General features: G+C 35.8%; 1 protein-coding gene and 1 long non-coding RNA gene across 2 annotated transcripts; one reads left to right on the forward strand and one right to left on the reverse strand.

Moving 5' to 3' along the window:
- The first annotated feature begins 1,155 nt into the window (after positions 1-1,155).
- On the forward strand, positions 1,156-17,071 carry LOC105281496 (G-protein coupled receptor Mth2). Its single transcript, XM_026973650.1, has 6 exons — positions 1,156-1,416; positions 1,675-2,332; positions 13,424-13,502; positions 15,034-15,215; positions 15,859-16,024; positions 16,173-17,071. The coding sequence occupies exons 1-6, from the start codon at positions 1,297-1,299 to the stop codon at positions 16,498-16,500; spliced, it is 1,533 nt and encodes a 510-aa protein (XP_026829451.1). The 5' UTR covers positions 1,156-1,296; the 3' UTR covers positions 16,501-17,071.
- Positions 17,072-17,336: 265 nt separating this feature from the next.
- Positions 17,337-18,512, reverse strand: LOC105282319. The gene is made up of 2 exons (XR_894469.2): positions 17,853-18,512; positions 17,337-17,780 (listed from the first exon to the last, which is right to left on the reverse strand). It is a non-coding gene; the product is annotated as an uncharacterized LOC105282319 (long non-coding RNA).
- Positions 18,513-20,270: the final 1,758 nt, after the last annotated feature.

Genomic DNA, 20,270 nt, shown 5'->3' on the forward strand with positions numbered 1-20,270 from the left:
TAGTATCTTACCAATTACAAAGAGAATCTATCTATATATATAAAATCCCTATTCTGTCGTTGAATTGATCGGGTACTTCCCGACATGCTAGAAACACCAAATTTCGCATGGTGATAGGGGTTCACCCCCAGGTAATGGGAAAATTCTTGAAATCTTTAATTTCGGTCCAGGGACTACCTGGCGTAGACAGGCTATTTTACTAGTATGTATATATTGTCTTGAAAATTTGTTATACATCTACTTTCAAAAAATATAAAACTTTTATTGATTAAATGATATTTAATGCAAAATACTTGGTGCTGTTAGACCGAGTATTACAAGAAATCTCTCTTTCTCTCTTTCAGCGTTTAGTATGTAGCAATTTAGTATTTAGTATTAAGTTTAGCCTTTAGTATTAAACGCGTGAAATTTGTTAAACTTCTTTTTATATGAATTTGATATGTAAACAAACGGCTTGAGCTTTAGTAGGCGTGTAAGGAGCGCAGACGAGATGCTAGGCGCTGGTGAGATCTAGCAGCGCTAAGTATTTTGCATTAAATATTATTTAATCATTCAAAGTTTTATATTTTTTGAAAGTAGGTGTATAACAAATTTTCACATTCCTGCAATCCCATAGGAATGCTGCAGAAACATTTCGCAGTGAATTTGCAATGTTGCTACGTTGCGGTGGAAGATTCCTGCAATATATATGCAATCTTTGAGTGCTGTATGGGTGGCATGTTAAATATTTTATTTAATGTAGCGTAAATAACGAATTAAAATAGTAAAATAGTAAAATAGAATTACAATATTTAGTTGCACGTTACATGGTCAATCGGTATTTCGATAGAGTACGCGGTACATGAGAAAGTATTCCGTTCACAGCAATCACAATTGCGAGCCGCGCGCATGCCGTCAACGGAGCGTTTAAATCTGAAGAGCTTCACACTCAAAGAGTTAAATATTGAAAAAATTGCATTCATTATTGCTTCCTGAAGAAATAAATGTATATTGCTTGATATATATAAATGATACGTATAAAATATTTATAAAAAGCACTACAATGAATTACATTGCATTAATTATGTAGTATTTTACTATTATTACGTGATACATACGGGCCTGTCATTCCTTAGAGAGTTATAACGTTATCGTTCTCAGTATCATATCCACTAATTGCGGTAGTGAGTAATGTGACTTCCGTGAAGAATGCCTCGGAAGAGATGTCAATTTGCAGCCGCAGCACAGAGTTCACCGTAGTCACATTCATAACATCATCACATTAATTAGTACAGAATAAAACTGCATGTAGGAAGCATGCTGCTTCTTGTGTTTTTCACAATCCTAGTGACGGTCACCGCTTTAGAGAGTGATCGATCGGAGAAAAAATCTGAAGAATCATGGAAAGGAAATTTTACCCCATATATTCATTTGAAGGTAACAATGATTCAATACAAAATAACAAATTTAGTGTTTTGTGAAAAAGAGGATTAAAGGGGCTGTTTCTAGACATAAAAGTATTACATAACAGTATGAATATAACAAGATTTATTGAACCAATAATAAAAATTTTACTTTTGTTTGCTATGATTGTTCTGATTTTCAACTGTATTTGCAAATGTAATGAACTTTTTAATAATTTAATAATTATGGATCGGTATCATCCTTTCCTTTCTTTCGACTTCTTTCTTCTAGACAATGAATGATAGCGAGGACAACTCTGAAAAGCCTCTTGTGTCGCTATGCTGTCATATTGATGCATTTCCTATTAAAGAGGAATGTGTGAAAGATGCAGCGAATGAAACGAAGGCATTACAGTTGCCAACTAATTATGGAACCAATCTTACCGTACCGTTAAACATCACCGTGAATGATCTCCGAAAGCACTTCTCGTTCGTGGTACAGCATCCATGCGATGGGAATCGATCTCTCCTGATTCCACACGTTCACAAGACCGAGTGGTATCTCCTGTTAAACGGTTCCATACGAGCCTTAGCTCTTGAAAAGTCGGAAGATCGTCTACTGGATTATCATGAATATTGTTTAGCGAGGGTAAAAAAACAAGAGTATCTATTGGTCCACTGTCTAAATGCAAGTCAAGTAGAAGAAGAAGAAGAGAAGGAAAAACAAGAAGAAGAGGACGACTTAGTCGTGTATTTTTACGCACTAGTTATTTCTGTGCCATTTCTGATAGCTACGTATCTTGTGTACTGGCTACTGCCCGATCTGAATAATCTGCACGGTTTAACACTGCGGGGATATGTCGGCTGTATGGCGATAACGAACTGCATTTGTGCGACGACGCATTTGATTCCGCATGAATGGCTTTCTGAAGTCTTCTGCATCGTAATGGGTATATTTTTAAAATTATGTAATCGTTTCTTGATTTGTGTTGCCATATTAATGTGAAAAGTTTTTCCCAGACAAAATCATATTACCGCGAAATTTTCCCAGTTGATCGAATTGTGCATCTCGCATATATCATACAGTATTGTACATAATAATTTTTTCATCTAATAATTTGTACATTTGTCATACCTTATAAATTTCATGTCGATCTGTATTCCAAGTTCTACGCACAAGGTTGATGATCTTTTAGATTGTCTATCGCTCAAAAATACATTGCTCGTTAGACTTTATGATTATATCTATAAATAGCTGTTTCGTTATTTCGAGCAGTTTCCAATTTTCGAGAGAAACTCTTTTATCGCACATTTTCATAACTTTCATGCATTTTATCTATATGATCGGCAAGATTTTCTATTGGAAAATTTTTACTTTTAAATTCTAAGAATGAAACATTTCTTCAAGTTTTTATTTTATCTCTGTATTCTCAATATAGATTTAATGAAAACAATTTGAAAGATTTAGATAAATAATTTGTATGGCAGTATTGGATTGTAATACAATATATATTGGTTTTGTTTTTAAAATTTTTTAATAATATGGTAACGTATGTTTATTATTAAAAACGTTTAAAAAAGGAGACAAATATGTGTTGCAATATATGTATATATGCAGTTATAATATACAGTCGGGAACAAAAGTAAGTGGACAGGTAGTAGAAATAAGTATCAATGAAGTTTAATCGAATTAACATTACTATTATATTTTTAAGTTTTATTTATTATACATATATCCTTATATTAGATAGATTATTTAGTGAAATTAATATTTTAATTGAAATTAACAGTTTTGTGTAAGTAATTTATATTTAACGAAAATGTCTATTATTTGTCGAGGGACAGAAATAAGTGGACACTCGGTTACAATATTATTGCAAGCCAAACAATGTACACAAACATATTCATACGCAGTGGTCCCAAACAAACTATTCAGTACCAATTCAGGCTTTGTAAAAGTAAGTTCATTTGTGAAATATTAGCAGAATATCAAATATAAGAAATTTTGTCTCAAATTCATCATTTAATTGTTTCGAACTGCTATAATAAATTAAATTACCGTGTGATTACCGTCCGGACAAAGTACAATATATCTAAAAGAAAACATTTATAAAAAATATCTACATAATACTGTGGAAGATTTAAGAGGTCGTGACACAAGCGTTGTATCACTTTATAAGAAGACCGTCGAATTGTTCATAAATATCGAACATCCAATAATTTCATCGAGAAATATTGCAGAAACATTAGAATTAAACATTGGGATTCAACAAAAACAATAAAACGAAGATTACACGGAGCTAGATTAAAGAAAAAACTGCTGCAAGACTAGACGTAAGTCATATATTAATAAAATAAATATGAAGAAAGTTTTTGCTAAAAACTATATGAATGTGCCAATATCATTCTTAAAAACTGTTAAGGGATATATAATCGATGTATGTAATCGAAGGATAAATCGATAAATAGGATAATCGATATGGAAGTGCGCATGTGTGAACGATCAAGTATTGAGCGCTTGAAGCCGAGCGACGTGTGCTCCGCCTCTCTCGCTAATCAAGCGCGTTTCGGAGCAGACATAGTTTCGCTTAGCCGTTCTATATATTAGGAGTGTGATTTAGTTTTGAGGGTTTTGCAACAGATGGCTGTAGTGTCAGTTTGTTCCAATAGCTGTTTCCGATAACTGTTGTTTCTTACAGTGTTGACATTATCCATGACATTTAGTAGCATTATAGCAATAGATGCAATAACAGTCGTGTTTATATCATCGTAAAAATGGAACTTCCGAAAGAGCATTTTCGACATGCGTTGCTTTTGTTTTTTAATCAAAAGAAAACTGCGGCTGAGGGTTATAGAATTCTTGTGGAAACTTATGGTGATTCTGCCCCATCAATTAAGACGTGTGAATACTGGTTTAGACGCTTTAAAAGTGGTGATACTGATGTAAAGGACAAAGAACGCTCGGGACAACCAAGAAAGCTTGAAAATGCAGATTTGCAAGCATTATTGGACGAAAATCCAACACAATCCACTTCAGAACTTGCCAGAACATTAAATGTTGATCGTACAACAGTTACCAAACATTTACATGAAATGGGAAAAATTCAGAAAGAAGGGAAATGGGTTCGACATCAATTATCGGAAAGTGCCATTGCGAACCGGTTGAACATTTGCATTTCGTTGATCGCCAGGCAAAAAAAGAAGAGTCTTTTGTCTCGGATTGTTACTGGGGATGAAAAGTGGATCTATTTTGATAATCCCAAACGCAGAAAATCATGGGTGGATCCAGGCGAACCATCAACATCACTCCGAGACGCAATATTCACGGTTCAAAAGTAATGCTCTGTATTTGGTGGAATAGTGTACTATGAACTGTTAAATCCGCATGAGACTGTCACGGCTGATCGTTATCGACACCAATTGTACAAGTTGAAGCAAGCATTGGACCAAAAACGACCACCAATTGCGAGTAAACGACGGAAAGTGATTCTTCTTCGTGACAACGCTCGACCTCACGTTGCGTTATCAGTGAAACAAACACTATTAGAGCTTGAATGGGAAGTCTTACCGCACCCCGCGTATTCTCCGGACAATGCTCCATGCGATTATTATTTGTTTCGGTCGATGCAACACGCTTTAGAGGATACACACTTTCATAATTTCGAAGAAGTGCGAAAATTCGTCGACGAATAGATCAACTCAAAAGAAGAGTCATTTTATCGTGGTGGAATCCATCTCTTGCCAGAAAGATGGGAAAAAGTTATAGAAAACGAAGGAAAATATTTTGATTAAGGTATTCATTCGTTATCATATTTAAATACATGCGTTTTTGAGCAATAAAACCCCTCAAAACTAAATCACACCCCTAATATAATACGTTCTTTAAATTGTTCCATTCTATTCTAGTGTGTTAACTCTCAATAAATTCCGTTAAGAATATCTAACAGGTTATGGGCCTAGATCCGCGTATCTGAGCGGAATAGTGTGTGCGAGAAAATCGGAGCGAAAAGTGCTCAGAGCAGTGTTTCCAGATGCGTGCTTTTGCAGCGAGCAGCAGCGGCGGGGAAAATGGAATGGAGATGGTCTCGTGGACTCGGCAACCGAGTCTCGGCTGATCGGCTCGCGGCGGCGGCGCGACCACCCAAGCGAAGCCTCGTGTCCGTGAGCGCCGCTCGCGGCTTCTGTAACTGCGGGCTATAGAAGGAGACAAACATATCACTGTCCTTTACTATCGCTCGCGCTCGGTTCGACGCGATATTTTTCTTTTTACATATATTAAAATGAAGACCACTTATTAATTATGTCTATATTCAGATTTATATATTGGGTTGCAACATATATTTGTCTCATTTTTTAATGTTTTCAATAACGCATATATGTTATGCTTATGACTCAATATATACTCGACTATACTCGCCAATTGTTCCAAATTGCATAAAATGCTTTCTTCACTGTAATATAATTGTATGAAAATGTGAAGTATTCGCTTTATATTGTGCTTTACCGTATGTGCTTGTGTATTGTTTACGTTTTAAGAAGGATATAATGTCTTTGTGTCCTTGGTAGTTGTGTTACTGAGACGCGAACAGCTTAGTATTGCCTGAGAGTTTGATAAGGTAAGCCAAGTAATTTTCAGTCACTCGCATTTATTCTTATTTATGTACTTATTTACTCATTTATTTATTTATTGACTCATCTTCACTTTTATTTGTTGACTTGAGTTGAAGATGAGTCAATAAATAAATAAATGAATAAATAAGTACATAAATAAGAATAAATGCGAGTGACTGAAAATTACTTGGCTTACCTTATCAAACTCTCAGGCAATACTAAGCTGTTCGCGTCTCAGTAACACAACTACCAAGGACACAAAGACATTATATCCTTCTTAAAACGTAAACAATACACAAGCACATACGGTAAAGCACAATATAAAGCGAATACTTCACATTTTCATACAATTATATTACAGTGAAGAAAGCATTTTATGCAATTTGGAACAATTGGCGAGTATAGTCGAGTATATATTGAGTCATAAGCATAACATATATGCGTTATTGAAAACATTAAAAAATGAGACAAATATATGTTGCAACCCAATATATAAATCTGAATATAGACATAATTAATAAGTGGTCTTCATTTTAATATATGTAAAAAGAAAAATATCGCGTCGAACCGAGCGCGAGCGATAGTAAAGGACAGTGATATGTTTGTCTCCTTCTATAGCCCGCAGTTACAGAAGCCGCGAGCGGCGCTCACGGACACGAGGCTTCGCTTGGGTGGTCGCGCCGCCGCCGCGAACCGATCAGCCGAGACTCGGTTGCCGAGTCCGCGAGACCATCCCCACTCCATTTTCCCCGCCGCTGCTGCTCGCTGCAAAAGCAGGCATCTGGAAACACTGGCTCAGAGGTTTGCCGGCCACGTGCAACTAGTGCAATAGAAACCTCAGGAAGAATAGAGAAGGAAATGGAGCGTGAGAACGAGAGAATCAACAAATTAAAAGGAGAGCAAGAGTGGAACATGTGGAGGTTCCAAATGAAGATTCTTCTGGCGTCTGGAGAGGCATGGGAAGTGGTGCAAGGGCACGTGCTCAAACCGGAGCCACCACGAGGAGGAACTCCTGCCGAACAAGCGGATTTTGAGAGGAGGCTGAAGGCGTGGTTGAAGGTGAACAGCACAGCGCAGAAACAGATAATACTGAATGTAAGTAAGCAACCAATGTTACATTTAGTCAATTGCGTAACGTCCAAAGAAATGTGGGATAAACTCACGTCAATTTACGAAGGAAAAAATGCTACTAGTGTGCATATGCTGCAAGCGAAATGGTTCGCATTAACGAAGGATCCACAGGATGATATATCCTCTCATATTGCTAAAGTAGAAGACATTAGTCACCGTTTAAGAGCAATGGGAGAAATGATGTCGGATAGCATGATAATTACGAAGATCTTGCTGACTCTACTTCCAAGTTTGAACCATTTCGCATGCTCATGGGAATCCTTAGGCGAGGAACAAAGAACGTTAGCTAATCTGACGTCAAGGCTTGCGTTGGAAGAAGCTAGAATAAGTAGCCAGGATAACTCCACGGACAGCGCTCTGGCAGTGAAAGCTCGCCAAGGTAAAAAAGGCAAGGAAAGTGAGAAGACGAAATCAAGACGGAGGCCCGGAGAATGCTACAAATGTGGAAAGAAAGGACACTGGCAGAGAGAGTGCAAGAAGCAAGGAGAAGAAGGACGACGCTGAAGACGAAGACCATCGGAAAAAAGGGTAAGCCAGGAACGAGCGAGGCGTTAATAGGCGAGGAAAGTGAGAACGGTGCGGAAAAAGGAAGTTGGTATCTAAATTCCGGAGCATCGACTCACATGACGTCGAACAAGAACTGGCTGATAAATTACGTGGCATTTGAGGAACCGAAAAAATTTAAAATCGGTGACGGTAATTATCTATTTTCATACGGAATCGGCGACGTTCCTATCAAGCATACACAGGCAAACACTGGGAAGAAAACAAACATCTGTCCAACGTACACTTTATACCGAAAGTCAAGTACAATCTCGTGTCGTATGGAGCAGTGACTAACCGAGGCTACACGGTCACAGGAAATAATAAACAGTGTACTGTGTACTCAGGCAAACGCACCGTGATGATCGGAGAAAAGGAAGGCAATCTCTACAAATTGAAAATAGAACGAGTGCCAACGGAAGAAGCTCTATTGGTAGAAAAAGGTCGAGGAAAGAATTCCTTACAAGTATGGCATAAACGACTAGCACACTTAAACGTAAAAGACGTCAAACGGGTGTTGAGTCACAAAGGAATAGAAGCGACGGAACCAGTAAATGATTTTTTATGTGAAGCGTGTGCTGCAGGAAAAATGCATAAATTGAAGTTTCCGACAAGCAAGAGCGGCGCAAAGAAGGTTGGAGGGTTGGTCCATGCAGACTTATGCGGCCCTATGGAGGAAACATCGATCGGTAACTCTAGGTATTTCCTTCTATTTAAAGATGATTTCTCTAAGTACAGAAAAGTATACTTTCTTAAGTGTAAATCTGAAGTTCCAGAATTATTTAAAAAATTCAGAGTAAGCATGGAAAACGAAACTGGAGAGAAGCTGCGAACGTTAAGAACCGATAACGGACTAGAATTCGTAAACCGAAAACTGAAGGAGGAGACTGACAGGCTAGGAATTCGGCACGAACGAACGGTAGCATATACGCCAGAGCAGAACGGTCGAGCTGAGAGGGAGAACAGGACACTCGTAGAAGCGGCCAGATCGATGATGCAGGCGAAAGGGTTACCCAAGAAACTATGGGCAGAAGCTGTCAACACAGCAGCACATGTGCTGAATCGCGCTAGCAAAACAGAACTGGACAATAAAACACCATACGAGCACTGGCATGGTAAACCGACGAGCATAAGACACCTTAAGATATTTGGAACCAAGGTGTATGTACATATTTCGAAACAACGACGCTTAAAATGGGACGCGAAGGCCACGAAAGGAATACTTGTAGGATACGGAGAAGAAATAAAAGGGTACCGAATCTGGTATCCCAGCAAGAGTAAAATAGATACACAACGAGATGTCATATTTGAAGAAGAGCTTGGAAAAATCGAAAACAAAAGAGGAGAAGAAGAGAAGGATAAAAAAAACTTGGATTGATGTGTATGGAACAATTCAAGAGCAAACATTAGAGACTGAAAATGAAGAAAATATAGAAGAAGAAGAAGAAAGAGAGACATACTCTGAATTCGAAAGAACCAGCGAAGATCAAGAGGAAATAATAGCCTCTGATACCTCGGAAGAAGAAGAAAACGACACTCAGAGGCCAAGAATTGAACAAATTCCTGAAGAACGAGTTCTGCGAGACAGATCGAGTCTGAAACCTCCCGAGAGATATCTCAACTTAGTAGACTTCTCTAATAATTATTTGTATGTTGCAGAGGGAGATGAACCGTTAATTTACAGGGAAGCAGTTCAAGGACCAGAGGCAAAAATGTGGAAAAGGGCCATGAAGGAGGAAATGGAAGCCCACCGAAAAAATAAGACCTGGGAGCTGGTCACACGTCCGTCCGGGGCACGAGTACTGGCTAACAGATGAGTCTTTAAAATTAAAATCAAGGCTGATGGCACCATGGAGCGCTACAAGGCAAGGATTGTGACAAAAGGCTACCAACAAAGAAAAGGAGTGGATTTTCACGAGACGTTCAGCCCGGTAGCAAAATACAACACCATTCGAGCAGTATTGGCAATGGCGGCAGCGGAAAATCTGAAACTGAAGCAATTCGATGTCAAGACCGCTTTCCTGAACGGCGAACTGGACGAGGAACTGTACATGGAGCAGCCAGAAGGCCATGATGACGGATCGGGACGTGTGTGTAAGCTAAACAAAAGTCTGTACGGGTTAAAACAAGCGCCGCGTTGTTGGAACGTAAAATTTACAAATTGTCTGAAAAAGATTGGTATTGTAGCAACTAAAGTCGATCCGTGTGTATTTATAAGTGTTAAAGCCAAAGATAGAACATATATAATAATTTATGTGGATGATGGAATAATTGTATCAGATAGTGAAGCGAGAATCTGTGAACTACTCGGGGTATTAGATCGAGAATTTGAAATTAAAGTACTTAATGTAAATTTATTTTTGGGAATAGAAATGCAAAGGGACAAAGATGGTAATATTTCACTAAAAAGTACAAAATATATTAATCACATCGTAAAGAAATTTAATATGATAGAAGCGAATAACGTAGCGGTACCTGCGGATAATAATCAAAATATCTCTATGTTTAAACGAGATGGTGATAATGTAGTGAATGTACCGTATAGAGAAGCGATCGGTATGTTGTATATCAGGGCAGGGGTGGAATCACGTACACTCAACTTATGAGACCACAATAAGTAACTGTCTTTATTATTGAATAGTGGCTCGGATACTGCACGCAGCCTAACTGTCTATCGCGACTATCGCCGTGCGACTTCTGGTTCACGACTGCCTCGCGACCACGGTCTTACATACAGGTCTGGAAACTACCTCTAATTTCAGTGGTGGGAGTATGGCCGCTTTTTGAAGACACATTTAGTTTCTAGCATAACCACTACTCCTCGCTGTCATCGATATCCGCAGATAAATATAACCTGAAAAACCGGAGATAAGAACCCACGTGTGTTCATGACTCTTATTGAAAAACGGTTATTGACTACAAAAGTTATCGAAACGTTTATTGAAATGACGAAATGGTGTGCGGTACCGAATTGCAAGACCGGCAGTAGAACCGAGCAGAAACGTTCTTTATTTCAAGTGCTGAAAGACATTGTTACTTGGAAAAAGTGGGAAAAAGCTATTACCCGCAAAAATAAAATAAAAAGATAAAGGACAGATTTAAACATAAAATCCTGATGGAAAAAATATAATAAAATTTTGCTAAAATGTATTTGAAAATCTCTATCAATTGATCCCGGTTCACTATCATTTCATCATAAATTTTCAAACTTTTGGAATATTAGATATAAAATTTATAATAAAATACGAAAATTTATAATAAAATATAAAAATTTATGATGAAATGTTAATGAATCGAGGTCAATTGACAGAGAGTTTCAAATACATTTCAACAAATTTTATTACATTTTTTTCCATTACGGAAGGATTCGTTTTTATTCACACTTAATTTTGAGAATAAAAACTCAATTTTATTTCATATACATATTTCACTAATTCATTTATAGTCTTAAATTATTTAAAGCGTTATTAATTTATCATATTGTTTTGTGAAGACTGCGAGTGGAATAAAGACAGATATTCCCCCGGCCTCTGACGTCCCTCGTCACTCCCTCGTCACCCTGCGAACATCGATCGCAACGCCTCTCTAGTGGCTACTAAAGAAATAAAGAGTGACACACAAAATGATCCATCTCCACCTCTGAAGTTTCCAGACCTGTATATAAGACCGTGCTCGCGACTGCCAGGCCCGTTCGCGCTATCGAGCTCGCGCTCGTCCTTTGTTTTTCAGTTCCGTACCTATAAAATATGCGCAACGTCCTTCCAGGATACGGTAGTTTATTGTTTTTAGTACAGACTACGCGCCCTGACATTGCGTTCGCTGTAATAACGGCAAGTCAGTTTGTTGAAAGTCCTTGTAAAGCTCACTGGAATGCCTTAAAAAGAATTATTAAATATGTTAAAAGAACGATTAATTATGGATTAGTATATAAAAGTGGTAATAGTTGGCGAAAAATAATTGCGTTTAGCGACGCGGATTTTGCAGGTGATACACAGACAAGGCGATCAATGAGCGGGTATATGGTTAAGTTAGGAAACTCTCCAGTAATATGGGGATCAAAAAAACAGAGAACAATAGTTCTCTCGACGACCGAAGCGGTGTTTGTGGCAGCGTGCGAAGCAACCAAAGAAATAATTTGGATAAAAAGATTAGTATCAGAATTGACGTATAATAAAATTGATATACCAGAGTTGCGGATCGATAATCAAAGTACAATTCGACTAATTAAGAATCCTGATGTGCATCAACGAAGTAAACATATTGATATAAAGTTTTATTTTATTAGAGAGAAATATGAAAACAAGGAAATTGATTTAAAATATGTCAGTTCTGATACTCAAGCAGATATCTTTACTAAACCTTTAGGGAAGCTAAGATTCGAAGCGATGAGGGACCTAATCGGCGTACAGGAAATAATATAAAATACATAGATTATAAGAGGAAGTGTTAAGGGATATATAATCGATGTATGTAATCGAAGGATAAATCGATAGATAGGATAATCGATATGGAAGTGCGCATGTGTGAACGATCGAGTATTGAGCTCTTGAAGCCGAGCGACGGACGTGTGCTCCACCTCTCTCGCTAATCAGGCGCGTTTCGGAGCAGACGTAGTTTTGCTTAGCCGTCCTATATATAATACGTTCTTTATATTGTTCCATTCTATTCTAGTGTGTTAACTCTCAATAAATTCCGTTAAGAATATCTAACAAAAAATATAATATAGAGTGATGAAAGTAAATTTAAGTTACGTTACAATTAAAAAAGAAGCACCAAGAAAGAAATGAAACGTATAAGAAATCATTTATTACACCAACAGTTAAATATGGCAAAGGATTATTAATAGTATCGGGGTGCTTTTCATGGAATGGGATTGGTACTTTAGTACACATTGATAGAATTATGAATGCAGATAAGAATATTAATATACTTAATGAAAATTTAAAAGAGGCACTATTAAAAATTGATCTCGACGAAGGATTTGTCTTCCAATAACCCTAAACGTACTGCCAAGAAAAAAGTAAGAAATGTGGATTCAAATCGAAGTTTTTGAGGATTCAAATATTAAATTACTTGAATGGCCGTCACAGAGCACCGACTTGAATCCTATAGAGAACTTATAGAGTTTAATAGACGCAAAAGTTTCATTGGATAAGCGAAATAACAAGATCGACTGTTTCAACATTTTACAGTCAGCATTCGAACATATTAGTCAAGAAGATTATATTGAAAATCTGATAATAGTATTCCACGACGTGATGTTTGAAGCAGTAATTCCAACAAAAGGCGACAATACCAGTATTAACTTTATTATGTATTTTATTGATTACGCATTTTATTATTATTATTATCTATTTTATTATGTGTCCACTTATTTTTGTCTTTCGACAAATAGCAGACTACTTCGTTAAATATAGCTTGTTCATACATAAATGTAAATATTAATTTCAATTATTTACTAAATAATTGAATCTATGTACTATAAGGATGTATAATAAACGACATTTAAGTATATAATACCAGCCTAGTTCGAATAAACTTCATTGATATCTACTTTCTACTGTCTGTCCATGATTTTTGTCCTCGACTATATATATACTATAATTACAATATATTCATCTTCTTCTTTAATTGTTCTTAATAATAAATATATGTTACCTATATTATTACAAAAACTAAATAAACTAAATAAACTAAATAAAAATATATATATTTCTTCAAATAAATAATAATTTGCCTTTGTGTGACTGTTTTAGCTCTCATCATCATCTCTTCATTTTCGGCAAGTTTCTTCTGGCTAAATGTGATGTGCTTTGACATTTGGTGGACATTTGGGTGAGTAATCAAGTATTTTACAGTATATTTTATTCATACATTTCATGCGGATTTTTGTAGCAAAATTTAAACAAGATTTGGCAAAATTAAGACTTATACAAGATATGGATAAATATAAGTTTTGAGTTGAATTTTATTAAAAAAATCCACATGGACTTTCCGGTCAACAATAGATTCGAGCAATATTCTTTTACGAAATTGTGTTTACAATATTGCTGTATATTTGTATTTCATATAGTCTTGTCTTATACAAATTGTTAATCGTAATCGTTCTCTTGATTCAATCAATTCTCATCACTTTGTATGCAATTCCCATGTTTTATTTTCAATTTTTTTATATACTGAATTGAAATATTGTGGAATATGGAAATATTGATTAAATGTAGCTTTATCATTGACTAATTCTTTATATAAGATGAAAAACTTCAGTGTATATTCATTCATACCTTATCCATACGAACACACACACGCATTGTTTTTTATATTCTTTTTCTTCTTTCTTCACTTATCGCCAACTTGTTTTTGGAGAAATTTGTCATGCTGTCTAAATTGCACATTTTTCAAAATTTACGAGGATCCAATCAGGATATATAAAACTAATTGCAGTCTTGTCGAAACGATACGGATATATGAAGACATTGGCCGTATTCAGCAGACTCAACAGTTGGACAACATTACTAGATTTTCCGCTGGCACTCGATGTTGATTTGATTTGTTGGTTCTAAAAATTAGAACCAATTATGTTCGATTGCTACTAAGCGGTTGAGTCTGCTGAATGCGGCCATTAGTAATAGTTACATTTCATATTGTACTAATACTAATACTAATACTACAAATACGGTTCGAACACAGCAGAAATATAAATATATTAACTAGCACTTTTAATAGTTGAAAATGAAAAAGATTAATTGCACGTTGAATTGCACAATACATGACTTGAAGAATGCCGAATTTTGACCTCTGGGATGTAATATAAAATTATCTCCGTTATTTTCTGATAATCCGAAAAGATTACCCAGTCAGCCAAACCTGCGAAGAACAGACATTGGCAAAATCTGTTCGACAAAATATGTGAGCAGAGAGGCCACAGATTGGGTACAAAATCCACCCAGTAAGCACACTGTCAGCAGTATGTCGACAGATTGGCAGCAGATATTAAGCAGAATAATGCAACAGATCCGGTACCATCTGTGTCCGCATTAAGCTTGTGTTCTGCCAGCAGATCCTGCTTATAACATGATCTGACAGCAGATTGGCGGCAGGCTCTGCTCGGTTTCTGTTGCCAATCTGCTGTCAGATCATGTTAACAGGATCTGCTGGCAGAACACAATCTTAATGCGGACACAGATGGTACCGGATCTGTTGCATTATTCTGATTGACTCTGTTGCCAATCTGTCGATATACTGCTGACAGTTTGCTTATTGGGTAGTTTGAAATTTATTTTTGAGACCTCAATCATACAAAAGGGCACGAAAATTGAAGTTTTGCAAAATTGTATTATAGACAATGCTTTTCACATGCATTTTGCAGACACAAACCTCGGCCATTACAAGGAAACGTAAAGCAACGAGAGAAAAAGAGATTTATGATGTATTCGATCTATGTGTGGGGAGGCGCCTTCATTCATACTGTCATTTGTATTATAATGGATTTTACTTCAATTCTACCGAATGACTCTATCCGGCCAGAATTCGATATGTGTTGGTTCGGTAGTAAGTGATATCACTGTATTATCTATACTAGAGATTCGTTCACTTAGGACAAAATAGGTAAAGAACATATTGAGCTGACCGAAAAGTATCATGCCGAGCCCTTAGTACAGTTCAAATGCATCTATATTAAGAGTTAATATTATACATTTTTGTATCTACACCTTGCAAAAAAATCCGCATGACCCTTCCGGTAATGCAAATTCTTGTATTAATTTTGAATGCAGTTTTGCGTTTGAATTTTATTAAGGGGATCCATCAACATGGACATTTTGGTCAATCCAATACAGATGCGCAAATTAATTCAGCTTTTTTTTGAAAAAAATTGAGCTTTTATTTTCAAAAAGTAATAAACATGTCATTCTTCAAAATATTTGCCATCAGTTTTTAATACTTTCCTCCATCTATCGGGCAGCTGACGAATCTCCTGTTTCCAAATTTTTTTAAAAAGCGAATTAATTCGCACATTTATTAATAATAAATAGATAAAGAAACTACTTGATTCAATTATAAATCTTTCGATCAGCAATGTACAATCGCAATCTTCAATTTATAGTCTAATATGATCTCACTCAGCAAAACATTTTATAAAACATTAATTTGAATATAAAAACTTTTTAAAATTATATTTTATATTTCCTTTCAGCGGAGACAGCAGAGTTTCTATACTTTTGGGCACCCATCAGTATTATTATCGTCTGTAATATGTGCCTGTTTATACACACAGCGTTGAAAATTCGGAGCCTTAGAAAAAATATAGCTCAACAATTACAAGGTTCGGAAAGTAGGCGTCACGATGACAATAGGCAACGGTTTGTATATTACTACACACTGCAACGTGATAATCTACTGTATTATCTTGATTTATCATTATCTTGAAAAAATGATGCTTGAAACAAAACGATGACTTTTTGTAGAAAAAGCTATTTTCATTTAAATTTTACCAATTTTTGCTTGCAGGTTCAGCTTATATTTGAAGTTGTCCGTGGTAATGGGTTTAAGTTGGTCTATGGAGATTATATCGTGGTTAATGGAAATGCTAATAAATAACCTGCCGGAGTGTATCTGGTACATCAGTACTTTATCAAATATCTTGCAGGGTCCTATCATCTTCATTATATGCGTTTGGAATAATAAGACCTGGCATTTGTTGCTCAAACGATTGGGTTGCCAGGATCGCGATTTGTTTTACAGAAAATCGACAAACAGTAATAGCTCCGATCCGATGTCGATGCAGAAGATTTCTACATGCAGTCAAATATGTCATGCAAAACATTCATCTAATTAAACTCATTATTAACACCGTAACGCAATTAAAATTTGTATAAATTTTGTTTTAATACAAATGCAATTACTTGTACATTATATTTATATTGCACAATATTACATTATAAAACATAAAATTTTGAAGAAAATGTTACGTGAAAATATACTATACTTTTATTGATCATAATATTAATTGTACAACATATAAACAAATATTTCATATTCTTTCTCTTTATATTCATTTTCACTGTGTGGATGTTTAATCAATGCTTCCACTATATGCATTTGATATTTCCTAAGTACTATGTTTATATGTATAGACAGATGAAAACTATATATTTATAGACTAATTTTTTATATATTATGTAGAATATTATGCAATTATGTAGAAACATTTATTACTATTAAATACTACGTAATGCAAGTGCTGATTTACATGTCAAATTAAACTAACGTTTTAATTATATGCATTATAATATTACAATCGTATTTGCAAAGAACGTGAGAATCCGACATTTAAGATTGACAGAAAATCTATGTCAAATATATATATGTTAATTAAATTGTTTATAATAATAAATAGCAGAGACATGTACATTTTTCTACCATTTCCAAATATTACAAAACTTATATATTATAAATATTACGCTAAGTTTGTTACTTTATTCAAACATTGCTGATGAGTGCCGCAAGTCTCCGAGTAAAAAGGAAGTAGTCGCTCACTTTAGTTATGAGGTGAGCACTTTGTCACATACGCGCCTCACCGAGAATATTATCGTCTTCATTATTGTCTATATATCTACAGTCAACGGATCACGATCGTATCAGGAAAGTGTAATAAATAGGTATAGTCGCGAGTTGCATAGTTAGATTAGGTTTAATACTATTCCATTATTACAATACATCTTAAACGAGTGATTAAAGTTATCGTTTCTAATACTTTTATTGTTAAAAGCATATTAATGATTAAACGTTCATTTGCGAAGAACTATATCCTGAGAAACCGATAGTTAAGGTTGTCAGAAAATATATGTCATTAATTAAACTTTTCTAATAATAAATAGCAGAGACATGTACATTCTCCTAACTTTTCCGAATGTTACAAACGTTATATTACGCTAACAGTTTGTTACGTTATTCAAGCGTTGCTGACAAGTGCCGCAAATCTCCGAGTAAAAAGGAAGCAGTCGCTCACTGTATACTTATGATGTGAGCACTTTGTCACGTGCGTGCCGCAATGAGAGTATTATCGTCTTCATTATAGTCTGTATCCGAGTCCGATATCGTTACATCCATATTCACCTAAAATTACAAAGGTAAAAAGTTGCGCACATAGATCACTCGCGAGATAAATAAAACATCAGCTTATATTACCTGGTCAACTTGTCTTTTTTTCTCCTGATTCTCTCTTTTTGCTTTCAAATAATACGATACTGTTATTTCAGTAATTCCAAGCTGTTCAGCGAGGTCCGCGTGTGTTAGGTCCGGTTTCCTGTCTAGCAGTGCTTCCAATCAGCTTCTAGTTGTAACTGGTCATTCTATCTGCCTGTTCTCTATTAATTCTTTCATATGTCTCGATACTGTTCGGCGAGAAAGTCTAAACTGCTCTGCGATCTTCTGGTGTATTTGGGACGGGTTCTCCTTGTACAATACTACTTCCACTTCGCTTCTAGTTGCATAAAGTAAGGAGTGATCATAAACACCCAACTCAAACTTGTTAAACCAAAATTTGCAGACACTAAGGGGCAGAACATTCACTCTATACTCCTGAAAACTTAGTTTTGTAGTGTCTTTAGCACTTTTACTTCGAAAATAGTAATACAAAATGCGATCGCGAATCAGAGTTCTATTTAAATTGCGCTGGGGTATCTTCAATCGTGTTAAGTGTGACACTTTATTCGGAATTGTCAACCATTGACCGGGTATGATCGAGTACTGCCAACACTTCAAATCTAAACAGTAATTTAAGGGGAAGGAATTCCTCAGTCGCTGCTATCTATTTGTGTCCTTACGACCTTTTGCAAACATCTCATATTTATTTTGATCCATGTTTGAGCGAGTGGATGAAATCAAGAGACACGGTAGTGTCTCGCGCCAAGTATACGCGCAGCGAGACCGCACCATGACTCTTTTACGCGAAGCGACGCTTTCGCAGACACTCAGATTATTAGATCTCAATAACCGCTGAAAGGATCAACTTCTAAGTAGGCTCAATAGATAGCTTGCGGTCGAATTATATGATAAAAGTGTTTTCATTTTTCTCCTACGTGCCCTACGAGCGGAGATATTGCGATGCAAAGTCTGAAATTGGCAAATTTTCGATTAAGAAACGTCATCATTATTATCGTCGTCATCGTCGTTTGTACAGTACAGTTTTGCTCCGATAGGTGGCAGCAGCGATCTCATGCAGTCGGTATATCTGTGTTGGAAATCTAGTGTCTTTTTTCATGGGGGCGGTGGGTTGGGATCCTGCGTGCCATGCGGCGGGCTTTGTTGGTACGATTGCCGGGGCTTGCCGCGGAGCGTGTGGGATCTCAGCTATGTCGTAGTTTTAGCGCGAGACTAGCTGTAGTTTTCGGTCGATACTCTAAGTCCACATATTGTAACCGCTGGCCGGATGGCGATGCCAAGGTCCTCTCTTTTTATACAATTAAAAAAAAAAAGGTATATCTGTGTGATTGAGATATATCGCGAATCTGATTGCGCTGACTTTTTGACAATCGTTTGTAGTTTCGTTTTGTTTGTAGTTGAACTGTTCAAAAGGTATTAATTAACATTTGTTTAAACGAAAAATAGCTACCTTTGCCATTTGTTAAGATGTCGCAAATCCGCTTGCGCTGTCTTTTTCAAACTCGTTTCTAGTTGTTTCGTTTGTAGTTGAATTGTCAAAAGTTATTAACATTTGTTTAAATAAAAAATAGTTAACTTTGCCGTTTGTTAAGATATCGCGAATCCTCTTGCGCTGTCTTTTTCAGAATCGTTTCTAGTTGTTTCGTTTGTAGTTGAACTTTTAAAAGTTATTACCATTTGTTTAAATAAAAAATAGCTAACTTTGCCATTTGTTAAGATATCGATATAATTAAAAAATTAAAATAGTAAAATATTTAAAATATTTATTATAAAGCTTATAATTGAAAATATTCACTCTTAATTCACTCTTCGTCTCTTTTATGTGCCCTTTATAAAAACACAAAGGTGCAATCGAGCCTAAATTTTCAGTTTTATGCCTTAAAATCTCATTGTAAATTATTGTTACAAAAGAACGCTATCGTAAAGTGAAAGATGTTCCATGGGAATTGTCAAAAGTAATTGCTTCAAGAGAATTGTCAAAATCAAATATCACGGCAAAATATTGCTTGGGGTTTACATGGTTTACAAAATACAGTTAATGTTTCGTGTTATGCAAATCCTCATATAGTATAAAAAAGAATACTTCACACTACAAAATGTGTGAAATCACAACAAAATTATCTTTTTTAAAAAAGGTACAAAAAAGCGCCAAGTATACGCGCCCGAAGTTCTTTCAAAAAAGAATTCTACACACTCGAAGTTCTTTCAAAAAAGAACTCTACGCGCCCGAAGTTCTTTCAAAAAAGAACTCTACAAAACTAATGATATCAACAAATTGCGCCAACTACAATGGGTATTTATGCAAACCAGGAAATCTATTACTTTTTACTATTACTCTTTGGCCGATATTCATTGTTGATTCTTATTTAAGACCATCTTAAGTACATTCATAAGATATTTGAATTGATACGAATAAATATTTTAATACATATACATATATAA

Source organism: Ooceraea biroi, chromosome 11 (assembly GCF_003672135.1).
Source record: "Ooceraea biroi isolate clonal line C1 chromosome 11, Obir_v5.4, whole genome shotgun sequence".
NCBI lineage: Eukaryota > Metazoa > Arthropoda > Insecta > Hymenoptera > Formicidae > Ooceraea > Ooceraea biroi.

What these genes read in the sequence shown, in the direction of transcription:
- LOC105281496 (XM_026973650.1), top strand. Translation starts at nt 1,297, where the DNA reads ATGCTGCTTCTTGTGTTTTTCACAATCCTAGTGACGGTCACCGCTTTA. An exon ending in CCCCATATATTCATTTGAAG is followed by an intron (nt 1,417 to 1,674) that starts GTAACAATGATT and finishes TCTTTCTTCTAG; the next exon opens with ACAATGAATGATAGCGAGGA. An exon ending in GACATTTGGTGGACATTTGG is followed by an intron (nt 13,503 to 15,033) that starts GTGAGTAATCAA and finishes TGCATTTTGCAG; the next exon opens with ACACAAACCTCGGCCATTAC.